Genomic DNA, 22955 nt, shown 5'->3' on the forward strand with positions numbered 1-22955 from the left:
AGCCCAGCAATCGGTAGGTGCCAGCTTTACATGGGCATCCCCATGGAGGCAATGATGGCCTTGCCGTACACCAGCCCGATGCTCTTCGGAAAATCCCGGCATTTATACATTTGCAGAGGAACGGATTTCAGCACACGTGGCCAGCGGGTGCCAAAATCCACCTTGGTTGCAACATGGGGAGCCTATGACGCATGCGCTCGCTGGCCAGGCACACTGCACGAGTCATAGCCATCCTGTCTACTGGTTCATGGGTTTTGTGATGCGGTTGCAATGCACAAAGAATCTTGACCTGTCATGTTGATCAAGGTGACCTACAAGATCTATGAACACAATTAATTAAACACAGTAAAAGCAACATTATACCTAATAAAATATACAAGAATAAAAGAAACCCCGATTTTTAACAAAGATACAAACCAACTCCTAAGTCCCCATCCCGCAGCTAAATGCTCTAAGCCGAAATGACGGCTTTCTTAATTGTGTTAAAGCTCTTGCAGCTCCTTCTTGCCTCTGCAGTTCTGTTATCTTGTTTATTAATTGCTCCACTGTCCAAGTTCCTCATGTCCGTTGTTTTTCTGGTGGTTCAAAGTCCGTTTATACTGCAGCTGTCACGTACTCCGGCCCACTCATGCTAACTGCGGCCTACTTATGCTAACTCTAAATAATCAGGCTCAAAGAAATGTCCCCCATTTTCCATGAAATCTCCCACAATTCCCCCTTTTTGTTTTTGTGCAAGCCAAGTTACATGAAATGCTTTTGCACTCATACGTTCAACTATTTTTATAATATATGGTACAATTATTACAACTGCTAATACTACAATTAGAATAACTAAGCCATGCATAAGCAAATCTTTCAACCATCCTGTAATTCTTAAACTTGTTAGTCATCTACTTAACCCTGTGTTAGTTATCGTGAGTCTTTTACTGGGAATCATATTGATATCAGGTGTTAGTAATGTAAGTTGTCTGAGGCTACATGGCCTCCCGTTAAGTTTCGATGGAATTCACCCTCACGCTCTATCCCCACAAATTAAAAACATCCCTGCAGGTAAAGCAGCTGGAAAAAAAAAAAAAAAAAGCGTGATATTCTGGAATAGATATAGTTACACCAAGCTGTAGCATTTCTATATACAGGCAAAATAGCATTTACATTCTGACCCTTTCGAGTGGTGTTATAGGTGTAATTAAACATCACACAGGCATTCATGATGACTGATCCTAACAACTCTAACTCTTGAGGTTCTTGCATTACTTGAGGCAGGTGTGCATACACACCATCCCAAATATCGACACAGGATTGTGGGTTAGTACAAAGGGAAAATTCAGGCATTGGATCTGGCCAGGTGTCTAGAGGTAACCCCACCAAAGAGGTAGAAAAAGGGTTTTCAGGGGTAGCAACAGAAAGACATATAGCTTCTTGATGCGTTATGTTCGCCATCCATTCTTCACTTATGTGTGTCACCCATAACAGGCCAAATGCAGTGAGGAGGAGGAAAGTGGGGGGGGGGGGGGGAAGGGGGTGCATCAAAGGATACGGTTGGCGGTTTTTCTCGCTTCACAGCAGCCTCCAGCTGTGCCAGCTTTTCTATTACTGACTGTAACTGCTGCAAAGTGAGCTCCGGCCCCTCTTCATGCTCTTGAGGCGACCCAGGCGTAGATGGAGGCAATGGAGGGTATATGCTAGGTATAATTTGTTCATGTTGAGTGGTAATATCTGGGGGCTGTTTTCTCGTAGGTGGATTTTTACTCGCTTCCTGATTCTGTAGGGTTTCCTTTAAGCATACGGTTAGGGAGGCTTGGGAACTGTCAGATAGCTGATTAATATCGGCAGTCCCAGGGAGTGGAGCAGAAGTCAAGGGCACAGGAGCAGGCGGACAAGCTCCAAAAGACTCTCTCACTGCATTATGTTTTTCTCCCCGCGTTTCTCCTTCACTTGCGGTTGGAGAGAGAGCAGCAAAAGCAGACGCAGCCACTTTACGATCTGCTTTCATTAATTTCCATAAAGTTGTAAGACCTTTAACTTCTTTAGACCCGTCACTAATTTCATCCCATAGGGAGGTTCCGATAGCTTCCCAGGTACTAAGCTCAAAAGCTGTACCCACACTAATTAAAAGGTTTCTGTTCAATGCTTTAAAAGCTAAGTCTTGACTGAGTTGTAAAACTTCTATGGCAAATTATGCCTGCCATCCTGATCTGGCATAAGGACCTGCCCCCAATAACATTTGAGCTTGCACTCCAAACAAAGGATCCCTGTTCTGTCGTGGGATAGTGGCTGCATTTTCACAGGTCGCTTGCCAGCTTTGATAAAATTGAATCTGCTGGGATGGAAGCAGTAACATTTGCACAATCATTTTAACATCGTATGGTGTCAATAAATGTGTAGAAAATACATGTTGAATAACAGATTGACTGTATGGTGATTTTAACCCATATTGAGTGACTGCTGCCTTAGCTTCTTTTAAAACTTTCCATTCTAACACTTCCCAAACAGGACCCCCATGTGCCCCTGCCACAACTGGAAATGCAGATGGAATAATTTCACCTTCAATTAAAGCATCTCTGATTACCCCCTTCCATCTTTTTGCCGGATCTCCCACCCCACTCCCTGTTAATAAGGTCGCCGGATGTGGCTGTGGCAAAGGAACCACGGCACCGATCTCACCCGATATGTCCTGGGAAACACAAGGATTCATTGGAGGTGGTCGCGGGGAACGACGAAAATCCTGCGTTGAAGGGTGGTGGAGGTGCAGGAAAAGTTGAAGACGCCGGCTCGGACTTCACCGACGGCTCTAGGTGGGCTTCGAGAGTCTCTAGCCTTTGTAACAGTTCCTTTAGTTGCGGATCCCCCGAACCTATTGTCCGTTCCTCCTTTCCCTCGAGCGGGGATGGGGGAGTGGATGGTGGCAGTGGTGGATACAGGGATGAGGTAACTGGTTTAGGTGATGAAGGACGAGAATTAGAGACTAAGTTGTTTTCCGTCTCTTCTGCTGGTGGTGGTGGAAATTCTGACAGGCTGTCGGCTTTTTCCAAGGGCTGATCTCTGGGCTCTGGATCTGCTACCGCAGATTTCCTGACTGCACTAGCCCCTGCGCCGGATACACGGGCCGGAACAACGGCTGGAATTTGTGGTGGCGCAAAGGTGAAGCTCGCCGGGGATGGCATCCCTTGTGGCCCTTCGGGCTGCAGTGTGGCAAAAGCAGAAGCTACTGCCGAACGTTCAGCTTTCATATCTTTTAAAGCTTCTATAATTAACTTCCACATGGTGGAGTATCTGCTCGCCTCTTTTGAACCCGAACTTATGTTATGCCATAATTCTTGCCCTATCTTTTCCCAAGTAGGAATGGCAAAAGCATCTCCAAAGGTAGGGAGTAAGCTTTTTTCTCTCGCCCATAGTAGCAGGGCTTTCAGGGTAGACAAGTCATAACTTAATCCTCTCGTAGAGAGCATATGTTGGAGGAGCTTAACCACTGCTGCCTCTTCCTTGGACATAGTGGACCCCATCTCCTCCCCGGCCGCTCGCCTGATCAGGACGAGATTCCCACAACGGTACCGTTTTTTTTTCCCGAGTGCCGGGGCAGCACTCGCCTACGGCCGGCTTCCGCACCCTCTCTCCGTCGGTTCCTGTCGTAGAATTCAACACCGATCCGAGGGTCCCTGTTCGCGCGCCACTTGTTGACGTGGAAGTCACGGACACTGCACACAATCAATATGATCAAGCAGATGCCACTTTATTGCCAAGATAGCTCGGTTTATATGTTCATTCTAGTTACTGTTCACGCATAAGCAAATTAGAGATTGGTTAGCATGAGCTGTCCACGCGCCTAGTTACACCTAATGATTGGTTATAACAACACTGTACACACGCATAAACATAAGGCATAATTGGTTGTATTAACTAAAACATGCGAAACTTGTCTCAGTCTAATTGGTCAAGATAAGCTGCCGAATTGAGGTTCTTTGTGCCAAGTTCCCTTTATCTTGGAATGTGCACCTGTGTTCTTCTAATTGGCATCTTTCTTTTTTTGTCTTCTTGTTTATTCTGTTTAAGGCCTTCTAAAGGCATCTGGAATGCTCTTACTACCGTTAGCTAAATATGTGTCCACAAGCAAAGCGTCCTTGAAGCCTGCTGCCTACAAAACATCCTTGGCTCACAAATTGATCAATTCCATCGAGTCTGGATTGTTCACTATGTGCCCATTACTTTCCAAGTATCCCACAACATGTGGAGTTGTGTGTGCCTATACAGGCCTGTGAGTGCCCATGCAGGGTTATGCACACCAACGCAGGGTTGTGCATGCCTGTGCAAGCTTGTGTGTGCCCCTGGGGGGACGTGTGTGCATTTACAGGATGGTGCGTGCTTGTGTGGAGTTGTGCATGCCCACGAGGGGTTGTGCACACTCATGTAGAATCATAGAATAGTTTGGGTTGGAAGGGACCTTTAAAGGTCATCTAGTCCAACCCCCCTGCAATGAGCAGGGACATCTTCAACTAGATCAGGTTGCTCAGAGCCCCGTCCAACCTGGCCTTGAATGTTTCCAGGGATGGGGCATCCACAACTTCTCTGGGCAACCTGTTCCAGCGTTTCACCACCCTCCTCGTAAAAAATTTCTTCCTTATATCTAGTCTGAATCTACCCTCTTTTAGTTTAAAACCATTACCCCTTGTCCTATTGCTACAGGCCCTACTAAAAACTCTGTCCCCATCTTTCTTATAAGCCCCCTTTAAGTACTGAAAGGCTGCAATGAGGCCTCCCAAGACCCTTCTCTTCTCCAGGCTGAACAACCCCAACTCTCTCAGCCTTTCCTCATAGGAGAGGTGTTCCAGCCCTCTGATCATTTTTGTGGCCCTCCTCTGGACCTGCTCCAACAGGTCCATGTCTTTCTTGTACTGAGGACTCCAGAGCTGGACGCAGTACTCCAGGTGGGGTCTCACCAGAGCGGAGTAGAGGGGCAGAATCGCCTCCCTCGACCTGCTGGCCACGCTTCTTGTTATGCAGCCCAGGATACGATTGGCTTCCTGGGCTGCAAGTACACGTTGTTGGCTCATGTCCAGCTTTTCACCCACCAGTATCCCCAAGTCCTTCTCCTCAGGGCTGTTCTCAATCCCTTCATCCCCCAGCCTGTATTGATGCTGGGGGTTGCCCTGACCCAGGTGCAGGACCTTGCACTTGGCCTTGTTGAACCTCATGAGGTTCACATGGGCCCACTTCTCAAGCTTGTCCAGGTCCCTCTGAATGGCATCCCATCCCTCAGGCGTGTCAACTTCACCACTCAGCTTGGTGTCATCTGCAAACTTGCTGAGGGTGCGCTCGATCCCACTGTCTCTTGTCACTGATGAAGATATTAAACAGTACTGGTCCCAATATGGACCCTTGAGGGACACCACTCGTCACTGATCTCCATCCAGACACAGAGCTGTTGACTCATCACATCAGGTTGTGTGTACCCATGCAAGGTTGTGCACACTCATGTGGGTTGTGTGTCCCCAAGCAAGGGAGGAAGGGACTGCGGTGCCCACCCTGCAGGAGGAGGAGGAGGGTGAGTGGCAGGGCCAGGAGCCCCAGGTAGGGGATGAAGCTGGCTCCTTCCTCAGGGCTAGGGGTGTCTGGGGGTCCCTCCATGCCTGGAGGCTGTGGCAGACCACCCCCCCATGCCACCCCTGTGAAGCTGTGATGCCTGGATCCCATAGCCAGCCTTTGCTGGGACCCAGCCTACCCCCCCATCAGCAAGAATCCCCTAAACCCACCTCCTCTCCAGCCTGAGCATCCCCAAATCTCATTGGATGCCTGTGTTATTCAAAATGGGTTAAATAAACTCAATATATAAATATAAGCTATTAGTAAAATGACATTATAAAATCGATTAACTGTAAACTTATTATTATTAAAAAAAAACCCACAAAAAACCCCCAAAAACATAGAGTATGTAGGTACATTGGACTTTTAAATGATTCATGTTATATCCACATACCAAATATGACAGATGATCTAAATCATCAGATAGACAGAATAAAACATGTAGCTCAAAACAGTAGAGAATTAAGATCAAACATAGAAAATTTTTAGCTAAACAAAAGATTTCAAAACTTTAGATTTTTTCTGACTGGATGGTTGACTGAGCTTTTACAAAATATAATTCTGATAGTTATCATCATTGTTATAATCTGTGTCACTTTTGGCTGTCTTAAACAAACTGTGACATAATCCCTGTTCAAGTGAGACTACTAAAAAATTAGTAGCCTCAAACAGAAAAGATGAAAGTATTGAAATGATTTTCAAAACTTTCAAAGGGGGGAAATGTTGCAAATATTCTGGTAAAGAAATCAAAATTTAATCACATAGAAGAGTTAAGTTTGATTAAAAAGTAAAATTGTGAAGCATAATGTATAGGATTGTTAAGTTTGAAATGTAGCCATAGAAACTTAGTTTCATAGTGCCCAGGTGGCCAAGAAGGCCAATCGCATCCTAGCCTGTATCAGGAACAGTGTGGCCAGCAGGAACAGGGAGGTGGTTGTTCCACTGGTGAGGCCGCACCTCGAGTACTGTGTTCAGTTTTGGGCCCCTCACTACAGGAAAGACATGGAGGTGCTGGAGCGTGTCCAGAGAAGGGCAACCAAGTTGGTGAGGGGCCTTGAGCACAAGTCTTAAGAGGAGCGGCTGAGGGATCTGGGGTTGTTCAGTCTAGAAAAGAGGAGGCTGAGGGGAGACCTTATCACTCTCTACAACTACCTGAAAGGGGGTTGTAGTGAGGTGGGTGTTGGTCTCTTCTGTCAGGCGGCTGGAGATAGGACAAGAGGAAATGGCCTCAAGTTGAGGCAAGGGAGGTTTAGGTTAAATATTAGGAAAAATTTTTTTACTGAGAGGGTTGTCAAACATTGGAATGGGCTGCCCAGGGAAGTGGTTGAGTCACCATCCCTGGAGGTATTCAAAAAGCGAGTGGACAGGGTACTCCAGGGCATGGTTTAGGGGGCATGGTTAATGGTTGGACTCGATGATCTTGAAGGTCTTTTCCAACCGAAATGATTCTATGATTCTATGATTCTAACTTTAGGAACTGTGTTATGTGTGACTATAGGAACCTTAATATTGTTAAAGTTTGAAATAGCTAACCATAGAAACCTCACCAGGAAGTTACTGGTTTTTCAATGTTTTGTTTCAAGAAACTAAGGAAACTGTCATGGACACCAGTTTGCTGCTTGGAAACCCCCTTACCCTTCCCATCTCGATTTGAGTATCGAAGATTCCAATCAGTAGAGCTAAGTGTAACTGACCAATGATTGTTTTTAAATAAGAATATTGATAAGGTTATATAATCAAAGGACCAATCATTATAAAGGTTAAATTTAAGAACAAGCATAGTATGCATTTTTATGTAAAGAGCTTATGTAACAATGACCTGACAGAAAAAGTCTATAAAAACTGATGGATTTTGATACTGTTGGACACGCCTTTGGAGGAGCGATCCCCCGTGTCCCCAGCGCTGCAATAAACGAAGTGCCTGCTTCTTAACTTCTCATTGGTGTTAAGGAATTTTATTCTGGATTTCAGTAACACCTGGTGCGTCCCCGGTGCAACCGAGGGCCCTGCCGGCGTGTCCCCTGTTACTCGGCTCCACTCTTGTCTCCACTTAAAAGCCGACCTTTGCTCCCCATTTGATGTAATGTGTTTTTGCATCTCAGTGTCCCGCAGATAAAAGGTTAGAGGTTAATAAATGGTGGAAAAATAGATCCTGGCGCTTGGAGGTCACACCTATTTTGGGTGCTGGAGGCAGTGGCGGCACATGCCGGGTGGGATCCTGCCTGCCTTGGTGGGAGCGGAAATGTGAGCAGCACCTGGGGGCCCGGCAGAAGTGTGGGTGCTGTTGAGCTCGGGGTGCAGGAGCCTACCCGCTGGGTTGACCCCCCAGGAAGGTGGTGGCTTCACCCTGCCATGGGATGGGCAGCAGTTGCTGGTTTTGGGGGGTTTGCTCCTGCTTTTCCAAGCCAGGAGATTGTACAGGGATGGAAATGGCTTGGCATGGAGCAGTGTGGGTGGGAGCCCTGCTGCAGGCAGGGACAGGCAGGGAAACACAGGCAAAGCCTGGCTCATACAGCCTTCCCATGGCAGAAATCAAAGCAACCCCCCCCTGGAGCTCTGCTCCGAGCCTGACCTAGTTACATGCAGGCGATGGGGAGGGGGTGTGGAGCGGGGCAGGGATCACTGTGGTGGAGGGGAGGGACAGGGCACTGGCACCCAGGGGTCAGGGCACCCCGAGAGCACCCTGCTGCAAGGAGGTAGGTGGCACCTGCAGGGAGAAGAGACAGGGAGCACCATGGAGCAGCTCAGAGCTGGGCAGTCAGCACCCATGGGTGTGGTGGGAGACAGGCCAGTAGCACCCGTTGACTAGGTTAGGGACAGGCAGTTAGCACCTATGTGTTAGATGAGGGACCTGCAGCTGGCACCCATGGGTTAGATGAGGGACTGTGTTAGATGTGTCTGTCCGGTGATAGGACACACCACAGGGTGTCTGTTGGAGCATCCCTGTATCCCTGCATCCCTGTGTGTCCCCATGTCCCCACATCCCCATGTCCCCACAGCCTGACACATCCCCACAGCCCAGCTCCCTTTATCTGCCCCGTGAAGGATGTGCTGTGTGGAGCACCCTTTCTATTGGTTTTTAACAGCCTTTCCCAGCACAATTGTTTTTAAACGACTCTATTTTGTGCCTGATTGTTTTCCAGCTTGCATGTCTTTGTATATGTTTTGGAAATCCATTCTGGACTGCTGAGTTTTGTTTCTTTTAAATGGCTTTAAATTCTTGCCAGGCTGGCTGGGATGAATTGGTGTCTATAGAACCTTCGATCGGTGCTAATTTTTCCTTCATGTGCTCTGACTTTTACTGCTGGGCCATTGATCTGGCAGGCTCCAATTTGTCATGATCACCCAGGTGCTGTGCTGGAATCGGGGGAGCCCTGGCTTTCGCACGGAGCTGGTGCTTCATGTCCCTGGTGTAGGGGCTTGCTCACCTCCCAGGTGCCGTCCCTCAGCTCAGCCCAGGGAGTTGTGTCTGTGTGTCTGGAGCTGTGTCCATAAGTATCCACACAGCCATACGTGTGCATCTGTGCAAGTTCACTGGCTTGCACACGCGTTGGTGCACCCACAGACTTGCTGGGACACACGTGCACCAGTGTCTGCACACACAGCACTGCACATGTGGTTTCGTGCTCGTGCACTTGCACACAGTGCACGTGCATCTGGCTTTGCATGCACACACCCACTGCGGGAAGTCCTTGCGCCTTGCAGGGATGTGTCGCTGTCATGCTCACACCCTGGTCCCCGTGTGCAGCCGAGGAAGATGGATTTGGGGTCCCCATGCCTGGCCAGGGGAGATGGCTTTGGGGTCACCGTGCCCAGCCAAGGGAGAAGGATCTGGCAGTGTGTCCCTTTGTGGAGGTGCTTTGAGCTGTCCTCAGCCATCGATTAGGCCCTGTCTCATGGTGACATGGCTCAGGCTGTGCTTATCAGGTCATCAATAGCCCTGTCACCCCAGTAGCGTGGGGCAGCCTTGGTGCACACAGCTCCCTCGCTGGCACCCAGCACTGTGGCCTTGCCAGCTCGCCCTGCCCTGAGATGGGACCAGCATCCCTGTGGTTGAGGATGCTGATCCCATGCTGGTACCTGATGAACACTGGCACTGGGTAGTGCTGGGAGGCTGCTGAGCCAGGGCAGGGCTGAGCATCCCAGTCCTGGGTGTTATAGACGCTCGTGACAAATTGGAGGAGCCAATTTGTATTAAATGACAAGATCGAATTTATTAGCAAGCGATAAGAGAGTAAAACAGCGCTGGGCGGCCAGGGAGACAGTGTTCCGCCAAAGGCTCGCGCCGAAAATGGGGAAGAGTCCCTTTATTTATACAGTTTCTAGTTTCTGTCTACGTGACGGCTCGTATCTTCTGTATTGTGTGTGCGTTTGTGTCGTCAGTTGCTAGGTGGTCGTAATCTGCCTTCAGGTGGCGGCTAGTATCTTCTGCATTGTGTGTGTGTTTGCGCCGTCATTTGTTTGTTAGGTGGAACGTCTTTCGTTAATCATCGGTACTTAACTGGATACTGTGGTTTTAGATAAGCAAGGAATGTCTCTACCCCCACATGCGATTTCATGAACAAAGTTAACCAGTTCATTACAATCCCCCCTTTTCTATTTTATCCTGATTTTGTTCATTAAATCGATCCAATGTTTCTTTAGCCCACCCGAGGATAGGAGTAATTCCTCCGTCCCCGATTTGTTCGTATTGTTTCCGGAGCAGTATTAAGTGTGTAGTTTCTAAGCGCCCTTTAACAATAGCGATTAACCTGATAACTGGCTTGAAGTATATCTCACAATGGGTTGACTTCGGGTGTAAGAGTCGAGGGTTTGATTTTTTTTTTTTTTTGTTGATATGTCTAGGGTGTTATTTCCAGTGACGTTTATGTTAGGAGAGATTGTAACAGTATGTACAATACTGTTACTATCATCTTCCTCTGCTATGACTAGATTTGGTCCGATCGCTGAAGGAGGAGAAAATTTGGCTGTTTCTTTTCTTATTTGAAATAGGCCACCCCTATCAAATCCATGTTCCCAGATTCTTACCCCCCAAGTTTTCCCAATTGTCCACACAGCTTGGTCCTGGTTCAATACTGTTAGGTGTAATAGGTTACAATTCCTGTCGTTATCATAGTTTCGTCTAAAGAATGCGTCGGCTGAATGCACCCCGAGGGTCCCCCATTGCACAGAAAGATATTTATCTGGATTCTTAACAGCCCAATATCCTGTAGTTATTGTCTCACAGCCCCAATATCTACAATAAAAGTGACCAGGGTAAATGCAATATTATTGTCCAGGGTTAGAGCTTGGGTATCAGTAGACTGCTCTTTGGTTAGGTTTTCCCCAATTGTTGTTACAGGTATCTGTTATATAGATTCTTAATAAATCACAAACCGTTACTTCAAACCTTGGGGGACCCGCCGTGATGTTTTCTTTTATTATGTTTGAATCATCTACTCTGGTCAAGGTTCACCTATAGGGCTGATGGGGGTTCTCGTCCCCACAGGCAGGTTTCGCCAGCATCGGTAACAGACTTATTATCCACATACCTAGATATAAGATTGAGAAAAGTGGTGTGGTTTTGTCCTTTCTATAAGCATTTCCAAATTTTTGACATTTAATTTGGTTTGTGGTTTTATTCCCCGAGGGAGATAAGAAACTTCGGGGTGGCCCTGAGGTTATCGGATTTGGGAGTTGTGAGTCAAGGGGTCTCGTGTGCCATTTCTGGAGGTGGTTCATCAACCTCAATCCCCACAGCAGTACGCCTCTGCCTTCTCCTCCGCCTACTCTGTTGCTTAGAGCAGCGAGGTGTATCATCTTCTCGGCAGCAGTCGTATTTTTCAGGGGAACCTCCTTTGTCATATTTAGTCAACCTTGACTTATAGCTCTCTCAGCTCTTATCTTTCACCTCCTAAACTCCACACCTCACTCTGGCCACGGTCCGTCTGCAGGTTACATGCACGATTTCGGTCTTTGTTGGACAGGGCTCATTTGTATGGAAACAACACTTCTCAGGGTTTATGCCTTTGGTAAAGATATCCCACCACTTTTCTCTACAGAGTTTACACCTGTAACATACAAAAGGATAACATATACAGTTAGGATCTTTATAAAAGATAGTCTCACTCATCCGTTTTTCTTCGGAACTTAATTTTCAAGCTATCGGGGTCTCTGGTCGCCTCCCAGTGAGAACTCTGAATTGGTTCTTTGATTCTGCTTGCATGAGACCACCCTCTTTCGGTAGTCCGGACTGCAGTATCTGTAGTAAGCAAAACAAGAAAGGGCCCCTCCCACCTAGGAGTGAGAGAGGATTCTTTCCAGGCTCTGATTAATACCATATCACCTGGTTTCACCGAATGTATAGATATATTTAGGGGTGGCTTCTGTACCACCATTCCCTTCTTTCCTAAATATTTCACCTCCTCTTCCACAAACTGTAGTTTCGACCGTGATACTTTGAGGCCTTGAAGGCTCAAGGAATTTAACAACCGTATGCTTTCTTTTCTGACTGCCTCCTGATTTTCTCCTGTCAACAATAAGTCATCCACATACTGTACTAACACGACCCCATCTTGTAGTCGGTATTCCCGTAGAATCCGTTCTAGGGCTTGTCTAAATAAGTTTGGGGATTCCGTAAACCTTTGGGGGAATACAGTCCACCTTAACTGCTGTCTCCTATGAGTGTCTGGGTCTTTCCACTCAAAGGTAAAATAATCTCTACATTCCTCCTTTAGAGGGCATGACCAGAATGCATCTTTAAGATCTATTACACTATACCATTGGTTCTCGGGCTTCAATTGACTCAACAGGGTGTGTGGGTTTGCCATTACCGGGAACCGGTTGACAGTCCGTTTATTGATTTCCCTTAAGTCATGTACTAACCGATAGTTACCATCGGATTTTTTTACTGGTAAAATCGGGGTATTGTAAGGGGACATGCAGGGTTCGAGTAATCCCTTTCCCAATAGTCTCTCGATCTCAGGTTTTAGTCCCTTTCTCCCCTCATTAGAAAGGGGATATTGTTTAATTCTCACTGGAATCTCGGGGTTCTTAATAACCACTTCAAACGGTTCAATATCCAGTTTTCCAACTGTTTCGGGAGTATACCACACTTAGGGGTTAATTTGTTTCTCGTCCACCTCTGTAAGGGGACGAAGCCTGATTTTTAACTCTTCCTTTTCCACGTCCACCCAAATCCCCATTTCTATGATTAAATCCCTACCTAATAGGTTATATTCCGCTTCAGGTACTAACAACAGCGTCCCAGTTCTGTATCTGCAACTTGATTCCACCGCCACATCTTTTATAACGGGGACCTTAAAAGGTTCCCCTTTTGCTCCAATTACATTAACTTTATCTCCAGAGATTTTACATCCCGGAGGTAATGATTGTACAGTAGACCTTTCGGCTCCGGTATCCACAAGAAAGGTCACCTCTTGGCGCTGAGGACCCACTTTTAAAGTTATCAAGGGTTCTTTCTTACCAGGAGTCCTCAGCACATAGAGCCCCTGACCCCGTTAATCCTCCCGGAACATTTTTTCATCTTGAATCCTTTTTCTACATTCTTTCTTCATGTGTCCCTTTTTCCTGTAATAGAAACATTCTACAGCTTTATCTCCTCTCCTCTCGATTCTTTCCTTATCTCCCCCACTAGACCTACCGGGTCTCCTTATCACACCCTTCTGTCCTTCTCTTACCGCTGCAACCAGTAGCCTAGTCTGCCGCTTTTCAGTTTCCTCTTCTCGCCTCACATACACCTTCTGAGCCTCTCTAAGTAATTCATTCAACCCCCGCTCCTGCCAGTCCTCAATTTTCTCTAACTTTTTCCTAATATCTCCCCAAGATTTTGCCACAAACTGAGTTTTCAGCAACGCCTGTCCCACAGGGGTAGCAGGGTCCACCCCAGAGTATAACTGGAAACTTTTTCTTAGCCTTTCAAGCCATTCTGTCGGGGTTTCGTCTTTCTTCTGTTGTTCACTAAAGGCTTTATTAATATTCTGACCTCGGGGAACAGATTCTCGTATCCCCTGAATTATAGTTGTTCTCAGATCCGACATATTATTCCTATGAGCCGGATCCTGGTTATTCCAGTCTGGCCGATTTAAAGGCTACTTCTGATCCACAGCCGGGCCAGCTTGATGTTGCTGATCCCACACTCTCATTCCAGCCCTTCTAATCATGTCCCTCTCTTCCACGGTAAATAGTATGCCCAGGATAGACTGTAATTCATCCCACGTGTACAAATTTGGTCCCAAGAATTGATCCAGCCTCTCGGCTACCCCCAGGGGATCATCTAACAAACTCCCCATTTCCTTCTTAAATTCCCTTACATCCCCCATATTAAGGGGAACTGCCACATACCCCGTTCCCGGTCTCCCCCGTCCATCCCCACCAGGCACTAACATTTCCCGAAGAGGAAACAATCTCTCCTCTCCTCGCCTTATTCTATTACGTGCAGACCTTCTGGGAGGGGGTGCTGGGGTCGGGGAATCAGGTTCCGAATCTGACCCCTCCTGGTCCTGGGCTATTTCCTGGCCTTGGGGTGGGTCCTGAGGCGGAGGGGCCTGAGGGGCATAGGGAGGGGGTCAAAGGGGGTCCTCATCATCTTTTTGAGGTTTTTCTGGTCTTTTTTTTTCCTTAAGGCAAAGAGGAATGACGGTTCCCAGGATTGGGGGATCCATAAGGCAGCATATTCACTCTCCTCTGGGCCGGCTGGTGGTCTCCTATTGTTTATCTATATATTTAATTGTTGACACACCCAATCCTCAGAGGACCCGAACATGGGTCAGAGTACATGAGGATTGTTGAGGGGTTTCCCACCCCAAATCTCAATACAATAATTAATCATCTTTTCCTTAGACTTATCCTTTCTCCTTGGGGAACTGTTCCAATATCTTATCATCAGGTCTAGGGGACTATCTGGGGGTATATCTGGTCTTCCCCGTCCCCATGGGTCCAGAGGGCTTGCTTTTCCTCTGCCTCATCTTCCGAGGTACCTTTATCCACACACACACACTTCCCCTCGGTCGTGACTCGCTCCCTCGCGGGTTACGAGAACTGCACTACTGGAGGGTCCGCACTCGCATGATCTCAGAGAGACCTCTCACACAGTCGCACCTCGGGATAACCACCCCAACCAAACGGCTCACAGTTTATATACTCACCCGCTCCTGGGGTCTTCGTTTGGTCTTCGTGCACAAAATTTAAGGGGTCCTGCAGGTTCTTTTGCTCAATTATCATAATTTAAAGGGAGTTCGTGGGTCCAGGGTATGGTGGCGGCACCTCCTCAAGACGGGGCTATCCAGGGATAGGGCGCCTCCCCGCTTGCGAGGGTCCGCACCAAAGAACCTGGATCCGAGTCACGGCACCAAGTTTGTTATAGATGCTCGTGACAAATTGGAGGAGCCAATTTGTATTAAATGACAAGATCGAATTTATTAGCAAGCGATAAGAGAGTAAAACAGCGCTGGGCGGCCAGGGAGACAGTGCTCCGCCAAAGGCTCGCGCCGAAAATGGGGAAGAGTCCCTTTATTTATACAGTTTCTAGTTCCTGTCTACGTGACGGCTGGTATCTTCTGCATTGTGTGTGCGTTTGTGTCGTCAGTTGCTAGGTGGTCGTAATCTGCCTTCAGGTGGCGGCTGGTATCTTCTGCATTGTGTGTGTGTTTGCGCCGTCATTTGTTTGTTAGGTGGAACGTCTTTCGTTAATCATCGGTACTTAACTGGATACTGTGATTTTAGATAAGCGACGAATGTCTCTACCCCCACATGCGATTTCATGAACAAAGTTAACCAGTTCATTACACTGGGGACCTACCCAAGGGCCTGGGATTTGCTGCTGCTCCATCTGCACTTCAGAACATGGTTTAGTGGGCATCATTGATGGTTGGACTCGATGATCTTGAAGGTCTTTTCCAACCTAAATGATTCTATGATTCTATGATTCCATCTACATTGGCATCATCTTCCTGGCTGAAATGCCATTGTCCCTTCACCTAGCAAGGCATGGGGCAGGGAAACTGAGGCACAGATGCAGCATTTCTGCAGCAAGGCTGCAAAACAGTCAGTGGTGCATGGGCAGCCTGCTCCAGCCCCCAGGCACAGGGAGAGCCCAGCGCTGCTAGCACAGAAGATGCACTCAGGGGTCCCATCCGTGGCACAGGAAGAGCCCCTCATTGCTGTCTGAGTGGGAAGGTGAGGCCAGGGGTGATGCTGGGTCCTGGCACAGGCAGAGGCCCTGATCCTGGCATTGACCCCCTCTGCCTGGCACGCCCATGTGTGCTGGCAGCGCTAACCCCTCTCTCTCCCACCCCCAGCTCTACGAACTGGATGAGGACCCGAAACGCAAGGAGTTCCTAGATGACCTCTTTGGCTTCATGCAGAAGAGAGGTAAAGGTGGGTGGCTGGGGTGGGTGCTGCTGGCACCCTTGCCCCGGATGCCTGGGGGGGCTGACAGCAGGGCCACTTGGGTACTGAGCTGCTGCAGGTCTCTGTGAGCCCCCAGGCAGGTCCTGCAGGGCCTCCCTCCTCCATGTCCTTACAGGTGCCTTCAAATGCGCACACCACATCCCGCACACACCTGGGTCAGCATGCACACATACATGCACACACTCAAATACACAAACTCACACCCTGCAGTTTTGCCCCCGTTGCCCCAGGTGGACCCCCCCCTCAGGGTGCCTGCTGGCTGGAGGGGCTCCCCTGGGCCCCCCAAGATGGGGCTGGTGGTGATGCCCATTTCGATGCCCATTAGTGATGCCCAGCAGGGATGCCCACTAACAATGCCTGGTGGGGATGTCCATTAGTATACCCCTTGGTGACAACTGTTAGCAAACCCATTAATGATGCCTGTTAGCAGTACCCAGCAGGGATGCCCATTAACGATGCCCATTAGCAGTGCCCATTCACAGGGCCTTTTAGCGATGCCTGGTGGGGATGCCCTTAGCAGTGCCCATTAGCAAGCGATGCCTGTTAGCACTGCCCATTAGCAGTGCCTGGTGGGGATGCCCATTAGCGGATCCTCTTAGCAATGTCCTTGATGCTGCAAGAGTGGGGTCAGTGATCTGGGCAGTGCTGGGTGCCCAGGGGTTAAGGGCCTGCCAGCCGGCCCAGCCGCATCAGAAATCTTTGCTATTGGCATGGGGGGCCAAGCCAGCTTCCCAGGGACTGGATAAATGCTTTAACCTTGGCCCTCCCCAGCCAGGCTTGTGACAATTAAAAGTTGCCAAGTGCAGGTGTGTGGCTGGCCATATTAATTAGAGTCTTTTGCTGGTGTATGGATTAATGAACACGCCACTCAATAACCAGTAAACCCTAGGCAGAGGTTAATGCTGAGCTAATTAACGGGAGAAGGCTGGGGGGTGGGTGCGGGAGCAGCAGGGCTGGCTGTGTGTGGGGCAAGGTTGGGCAGAAAGGGGCAGTTGCCCCCAACCCATGCCCCCCCCCACCCGCAGGGCAGCAGTGACCAGCTTTTGGGTTGGGTTGAGACCCCACAAACTCGTGTCACCTGAGGTTGTGCCACAGGGGGCTGATGTGGCCATGGGGCTCATGCCAGAGCCCAGCTGGAGGTGGGGGGCTGGGTACTGCCCCACAGGTGACCCCCTGGTCCCCCTGGCCCCAGATGAAGGGCTGTGGGGCAGGCTGGGGGGAACAGGTGGGAGCATCAGTGCTGCCTTGGCCCCACCCAGCATCTATCAGCTACAAGATTCATGGGCTGCTCTACAGCTTCATTATCTCTCTCTCCAGAGCTAATTAGCTTCCTTGCCATTGCTTCCTTGCAATGCTGCTCCTCATCCCTCTGTGTCCGGCTGTCCTGCTCCTATCCCCTCTGCCCCATGCCTCTCCCAGGTGGAGGGTAGGTGGATGTGTGTGCACAGGTGTGCGTGCGCCTGTTGGAGGAGTGAGGGATTTTGGAGATGAGTAGCAAAGAAAAAGGGGATGGGGGGGCTGTGGGACAGGGACAGCATCCTGGGGGTCCTTGGGGTGGTAGGGGCCATTGGGAGCTGGCTGAGAAGTGGCACCCATGAGCCAGCGTGGGTGCTGCTGGGGCACCCAGGGGTGCACGGGCTGTGACCCCTGGGCTGTGTCCCTGGGGTGGCAGCAGGCTAGGGGGGATTGATGCCTCTAGGGTGAGCCCTAATGAAAGGGGCTATGTCCCCCCTGCTGTTTGTCAGGGCAGTTTTGGCACTAGCATTTGTCAGCGGGGTGGAAAATTAGTGGGGCTGAAAAATGGGTTGGGGACAGCCCCACTGGGGGGGGGGTTATTGGGGACCCCATGGCATGGTGCTGGGACACCCGGCCCTAGTGGCACATGGGGGTGACTGCTGGAAGGGATCTGGGGGAGCAGGGATGAGATGGAGGTGATGCCATCGCCAGGACAGACATGGGGTGCAGGCAGTGGGGCATGTTGTCCCCATGCCCCAACCTCCATGGCACCCCCAAAAGTGGTGAGCTGGGACGTAGGGGGACTATTTCTGCATTTGCTTGCTGGGGGTCTGCAGAGCCTCCTTGTCCCCTTGCCAAGCCAAGGGCCCTGCCAATAACATTGGGCTATTAATCAATCAAGGAGCTAATTGCAGCGGCACAATGGCCACGACACCTCCCCGGGCTTTTGTGCCGCTCGCCCTGGCTGGGGCCATCACTCTGTGGGGATGCAGACAGGTCCCTTTGTCAGCAGGACGGGCACTGTCTGCCCGCCCCACGTGGCCCTGAGATTAATGGCAAGCCACTTTCATTAGCCGCCATGGCCCAGGAGGGGGGAAGAGAAAAGAAGTCTGTGGGCCATTGATCGGGGGCTGAGACCCTGAAAACTTGTTGGCAGCTGCTGGGGTGATGGGGAGCCCTCAAATTCGCGCCCCCCCCCCAAGGTGATGGGGCCAGTGCCGGCAGCCCCTGGGCAGGGCTGGCGAGGGACTGCTGGCAGATATCAAGTCAATATCTCTGCCTTTTTCCCAGGAGGATAAACTCCTCTCCCCCTTCCCGACTGGGCGAACACCACAGACACAAAAAAAAAGTTAAATGAACTCAGTAAAGGAACAAAAAGAGCTCATTTTTCAGGCTTATGTGAAGAAGCCGAGCCAATATTGGAGCCATAAATTAGGGATGCTGGAGGATGGCAGTGAGTGACGGCTTCATTTGAGGGGTGAAGCATGGCCATGACAGCCTCCCCTGGCCAAATGGATGGCTTTCTGATACCGCCCATGCCCTGCTGCTCTGCAGGAGGAATAAATACAGGGTGGGACAGGATGGGATAGGACAGGATGGGACAGGGTGGGATGCTTGTCCCTCCTCTGCCCTGCTGCAGCCCCCAGCTGCTGCCTAGACCATTGCCCCAAGGTGCCATGGGGCAGAGCAAGGCTGTGGGGCTATTTGGGGGTGCTGGGAAAGTGGGGAGAGGGTTGTAAAAGGACTCGGTGGCTGTGGGGACCATGTTGGTCCATGCTGGGCTCACAGAGCCCTGATGACCCCATGTCCCCTTGCCCCATGGCCTCAGTGTGGGGGGTGATGCTGGAGGGCCAGGGGTCAGGTTCTCTGTTGGGGGCACTTGAAGGGAATTTGGGGTCAGGTCTCTTGGGAGGAGGTACCAAAGGCCTTTAAGAAGTTGGGGGGCTGCTGGGGGGGATCTGTGGGATGGGGAGTCTCTCTGGGGACTCATGGGGGAGTCCCTCTCTATGGGGCTCTGAGGGGGATTTTTAAGAGAGAGAACCTCTCCATGGGGAGATTATAGGGTGAGTCTCTCCAGAAGGGTTATGGGAGGAGTCCCTCTTCAGAGAGGGTTATAAGACGAGTCCCTCTATAAACTTTAGGGGGTGGTCTCTGTTTATGGGGCTCTGAAAGGGGGTAAAAGAGAGAGTCCTTCTAGGATGCTCTGAGAGATTTGGGGGGAGATTGTCTATAAGGAGCTCTAAGAGTTGGGGAGGAGGCCCTTTGCCTGGCCCACCGAGCCTCCACATCCCAGCTGAGCGTGTACCTGGCCCCCTGCCCCACCGATAGCTCCATTGATGGGAACCCCATGCCAGCATGCCAGGGTCTGCCCTGCTCACAGGCATGGCACTGCTCTCCCAGGCACCCTGGGGTCCTGCCTGCACCCCCGTGCCCATGGGTGCTCACCCGGGCATGGAGAGACGGGTCTCCCCTCAGGGGGCAGCTGGTACCTGCAGTGATGGTGGGGACAAGGTAGGGGCCGTGTCCCTGTGGAGCGAGGGTCCCTGTGGACTCACCCTGCACTCTTTTCTCTCTCCTGTGCATGGCCGGAAGGGACACCCGTGAACCGCATCCCCATCATGGCCAAGCAAGTGCTGGACCTGTACATGCTCTACCGGCTGGTGACAGACAAGGGTGGCCTGGTCGAAGTCATCAACAAGAAGATCTGGCGGGAGATCACCAAGGGCCTCAACCTACCTACCTCCATCACCAGCGCTGCCTTCACCCTCCGCACACAGTGAGAGCCTGGTGGTGGCAGCGGGTAGGGGACACCCACCCTGGGGCACCCGCTGGCTCAGATGTCCCAGAGCCCCCACCGGGGTGCAGCATGGAGTGCCCCAAAGGGGAATGGAGGGCTCTGCCCCTTCCCAGATGCCATCCCCATCCTGGTCCCCACTCAGCACAGGACTGGCTGGGAGGTGCATGATGCTGGGTCTCATCCTGGCTCTCCCTGTGCAGATACATGAAGTACCTGTACCCCTACGAATGTGAGAAGCAGGCACTCAGCTCTCCCGGGGAGCTCCAAGCCGCCATTGACAGCAACCGGCGGGAGGGACGGAGGCAGGCTTTTGGCACGGCACTCTTCAACTACTTGCCAGCCGGCACCCCAACCCTGCTGGGCTACCCCAAAATACCTTTGCCGGCTCTCAGCATCTCCACACACAGCTGCAGCCAGCTCAGCCAAGTGCACACTGTTAAGAAAGGTGGGTGAGGACCATGGCTGCCCCACAGCGGGCATCTCCCCCAGGGATGGGCACCACTCCAGCAGCAGGGATGTTCCCCAGCTGCTCTTGCCCTTTTTGCTTGGGGAAAGAAGGAACAATTTTGTTCATTTAGTCCCTCTCTGGGACTGGGAAAGCTTTATTTCTCCAGACTTTGGAGACGGACCAAGCCCAGATGCTGGGGGTGGTGGCCTACCCTTGCTACTGGGATGGAGGTGGCATGGGCTGGGGATGGCAAGATGGGGTGGCGACAGGGGGTCCCACTGAGCTCTCCTGGTTGTTGCAGAGGACAGCATGCTGGCGGCACCAGTGCCAGGGAGCATTGCTATCCCAGTGGGACTGGCCAGCCACCACCTCACAGCAGCCCAAGTGGCAACCGCCTCGCAGGTGGCAGTGCTGGAGCAGCTGCGGGAGAAGCTGGAGGTGGGGGAACCCCCGGAGAAGAAGGTGGCCCTGACAGCAGAGGAGCAGCAGCGGCTGGTGCAACATGCGCTGCAGCACAACCTCCTGGCCGTGGCCTCCCAGTTCCCCATGAACATCAAGATCTCCAACCGAGGTAGTGGGATGCAACTCCCCAGCTTGGGTCACCCCATCCTTTGGCACCCCAGGAGGGAGCTGCCATGGCCAGAGAGAAGCAGGACTGCCCAGAGAGGCCAGGGCCCCACTTCTCTCTCTCGGGCAGGTTCTTGTTTCTGTTTCTCTTAACGCTCATATTGGTGTTTCCTTTCCCCAGATGACAGACAGGAGACTGCACTGAACCTGTCCACCAACAGCATTAGCGGTATCAACATGTCAATAGAAATAAATGGAGTTGTCTACACAGGTAAATAGAAGGGCCGCTTGGCCTATGTAATTGCGGCCGGGAAATCCAATAACTTATAGCCACTGCCTGGCCAGCAAGTCCTTCCTTCAATCTGATGTCTTTACTATAAAATCCATCGTAATGAAGTGGCAGGGCCTGGGGAGAGGGAGCAGGTGAAGGAAGGGGTTGGTGAGGTTGGAAATTGGCCCCCAGGAGGGCCAAAGTGGGAGATGGATGGAAGGATGGATGAATAGATGAACAAACTCAGGCTGAAGTGCAAAAAGGCACCTGGGGTCATCCCTCTCCATGGGGTCCTGCAGGCAGGGCTTGAATTTAGGGTCACCCCAATGCTGGTGTGCCCAGAGTGTTTCTGGATGGGTGTGGGGGTTGGCTGGGTGCAGAGTGGGGCATTGGGAGCAGGGGAAGATGTTGGGGTGCTTTGGAGCAGAGGCTCCTTCGGGGTGCTGGCGTGCACCTACCTGGCTAAGCAGCTCACCCCATGCCCCCCAGCTCCCTGCCTGCCTCGCTGAGACACCCCCAATTAAAATCAATGGCTTTTCCTTCAGGATGTAAATATTTAACAAGCTGGAAAGGTCAGGGCTAATCAGTATGTGGGGCTGCCAGCCAAACGGTCCCAGACCACCTCGTGGGCTGCCCCACACGGGTGAGAGCAGCTGGGCTGGGGGAGGCATTGAGGGTGATGGGGAGGGTGGCCCTGGGGGGGTGGCTGGAGCCCCCAGGGGTGCTGGTCCCACCCTCCCCAGCCTGGGTGCTGGGGGCCAGGCGAGCAGAGCCCCAACCCTGGGTTTGCCCTAACCCCCTTGCTCTTGCTCCCCAGGCATCCTGTTTGCCCGACGGCCCCCAGCCTCCCCGGCACCCAGTGGAAGGAGCACCCAGAGCTGGCTGAACCCCATGCCTGCCCTGAACCCACTGCTCCCAGCCCCCTCACACAGCCATACTCTTGCAAGCGCCTTGCCATAGGGGAGATGCCCCCCCACCTCAAAAGCAGCTGGGGGTCCCCAGGGTCTGGGGGGCCTGAGCCACAGGACCCAACTGGGCCACCAAGGCAGGATGGGGAACCTGAAGGTGCCTCTTGCTGCAATACTGAGCTGTGTCTGTGCAAGGCTGTGAGCACCCATGTGGGCTCTTTTGTCCCTTACCCCCACGCATGGGGCCCCTTCTCCGCAGGTGTCCTCTGACGTGCACCTTCCTTCCCAGGTGCTGCCCCAGGTGACTCCCCTGTACAGCTCCTGCCTGCCCTGCTGCCTGGGGCACCCCTGGGTCCCACATGCTGCATCCCCTACACACTGCAGCCCCTATACACACCTCAATGCACACACTACATCCTCTACATTGCCACACTCTCAATGCACACATTGCATTTCTTACACACTACCTCCCCTATACACATCTCTATGCACACTGCATTCCCCATACACACTCTTGGTGCATATGCTGCATCCCCTACACACTGCATTCCCTATACACACCCTTGGTGCCTACATATACGTCCCCTTGCATACCCTCAGTGCAAACACTGTGGCCCCCTACACAGTGCAGCTCCTATACACTGCATCCCCTATACACCGCAGACCCCCCTACGCAGCCCTTCTGCGCTGCCTGGGCTCACTGCTCCCACCCTGAGACACCCCCAGGGTCCTGGGTGCCCC

General features: G+C 51.3%; 1 protein-coding gene across 1 annotated transcript in view; it reads left to right on the forward strand.

Moving 5' to 3' along the window:
• Positions 1 to 22266, forward strand: part of LOC128136283 (AT-rich interactive domain-containing protein 3A-like) — a 34957-nt gene extending 12691 nt beyond the window's left edge. The window contains exons 3-8 of the mRNA XM_052775565.1: positions 15876 to 15948; positions 19816 to 19999; positions 20221 to 20465; positions 20770 to 21039; positions 21217 to 21306; positions 22124 to 22266. Of these exons, the coding sequence (XP_052631525.1) occupies positions 15876 to 15948; positions 19816 to 19999; positions 20221 to 20465; positions 20770 to 21039; positions 21217 to 21306; positions 22124 to 22266 (1005 nt within the window). The remainder of the gene's footprint in view (positions 1 to 15875; positions 15949 to 19815; positions 20000 to 20220; positions 20466 to 20769; positions 21040 to 21216; positions 21307 to 22123) is intronic.
• The last annotated feature ends 689 nt before the right edge of the window (positions 22267 to 22955 follow it).

This window comes from Harpia harpyja, chromosome W, assembly GCF_026419915.1.
Source record: "Harpia harpyja isolate bHarHar1 chromosome W, bHarHar1 primary haplotype, whole genome shotgun sequence".
Taxonomy (NCBI): Eukaryota; Metazoa; Chordata; class Aves; order Accipitriformes; family Accipitridae; genus Harpia; species Harpia harpyja.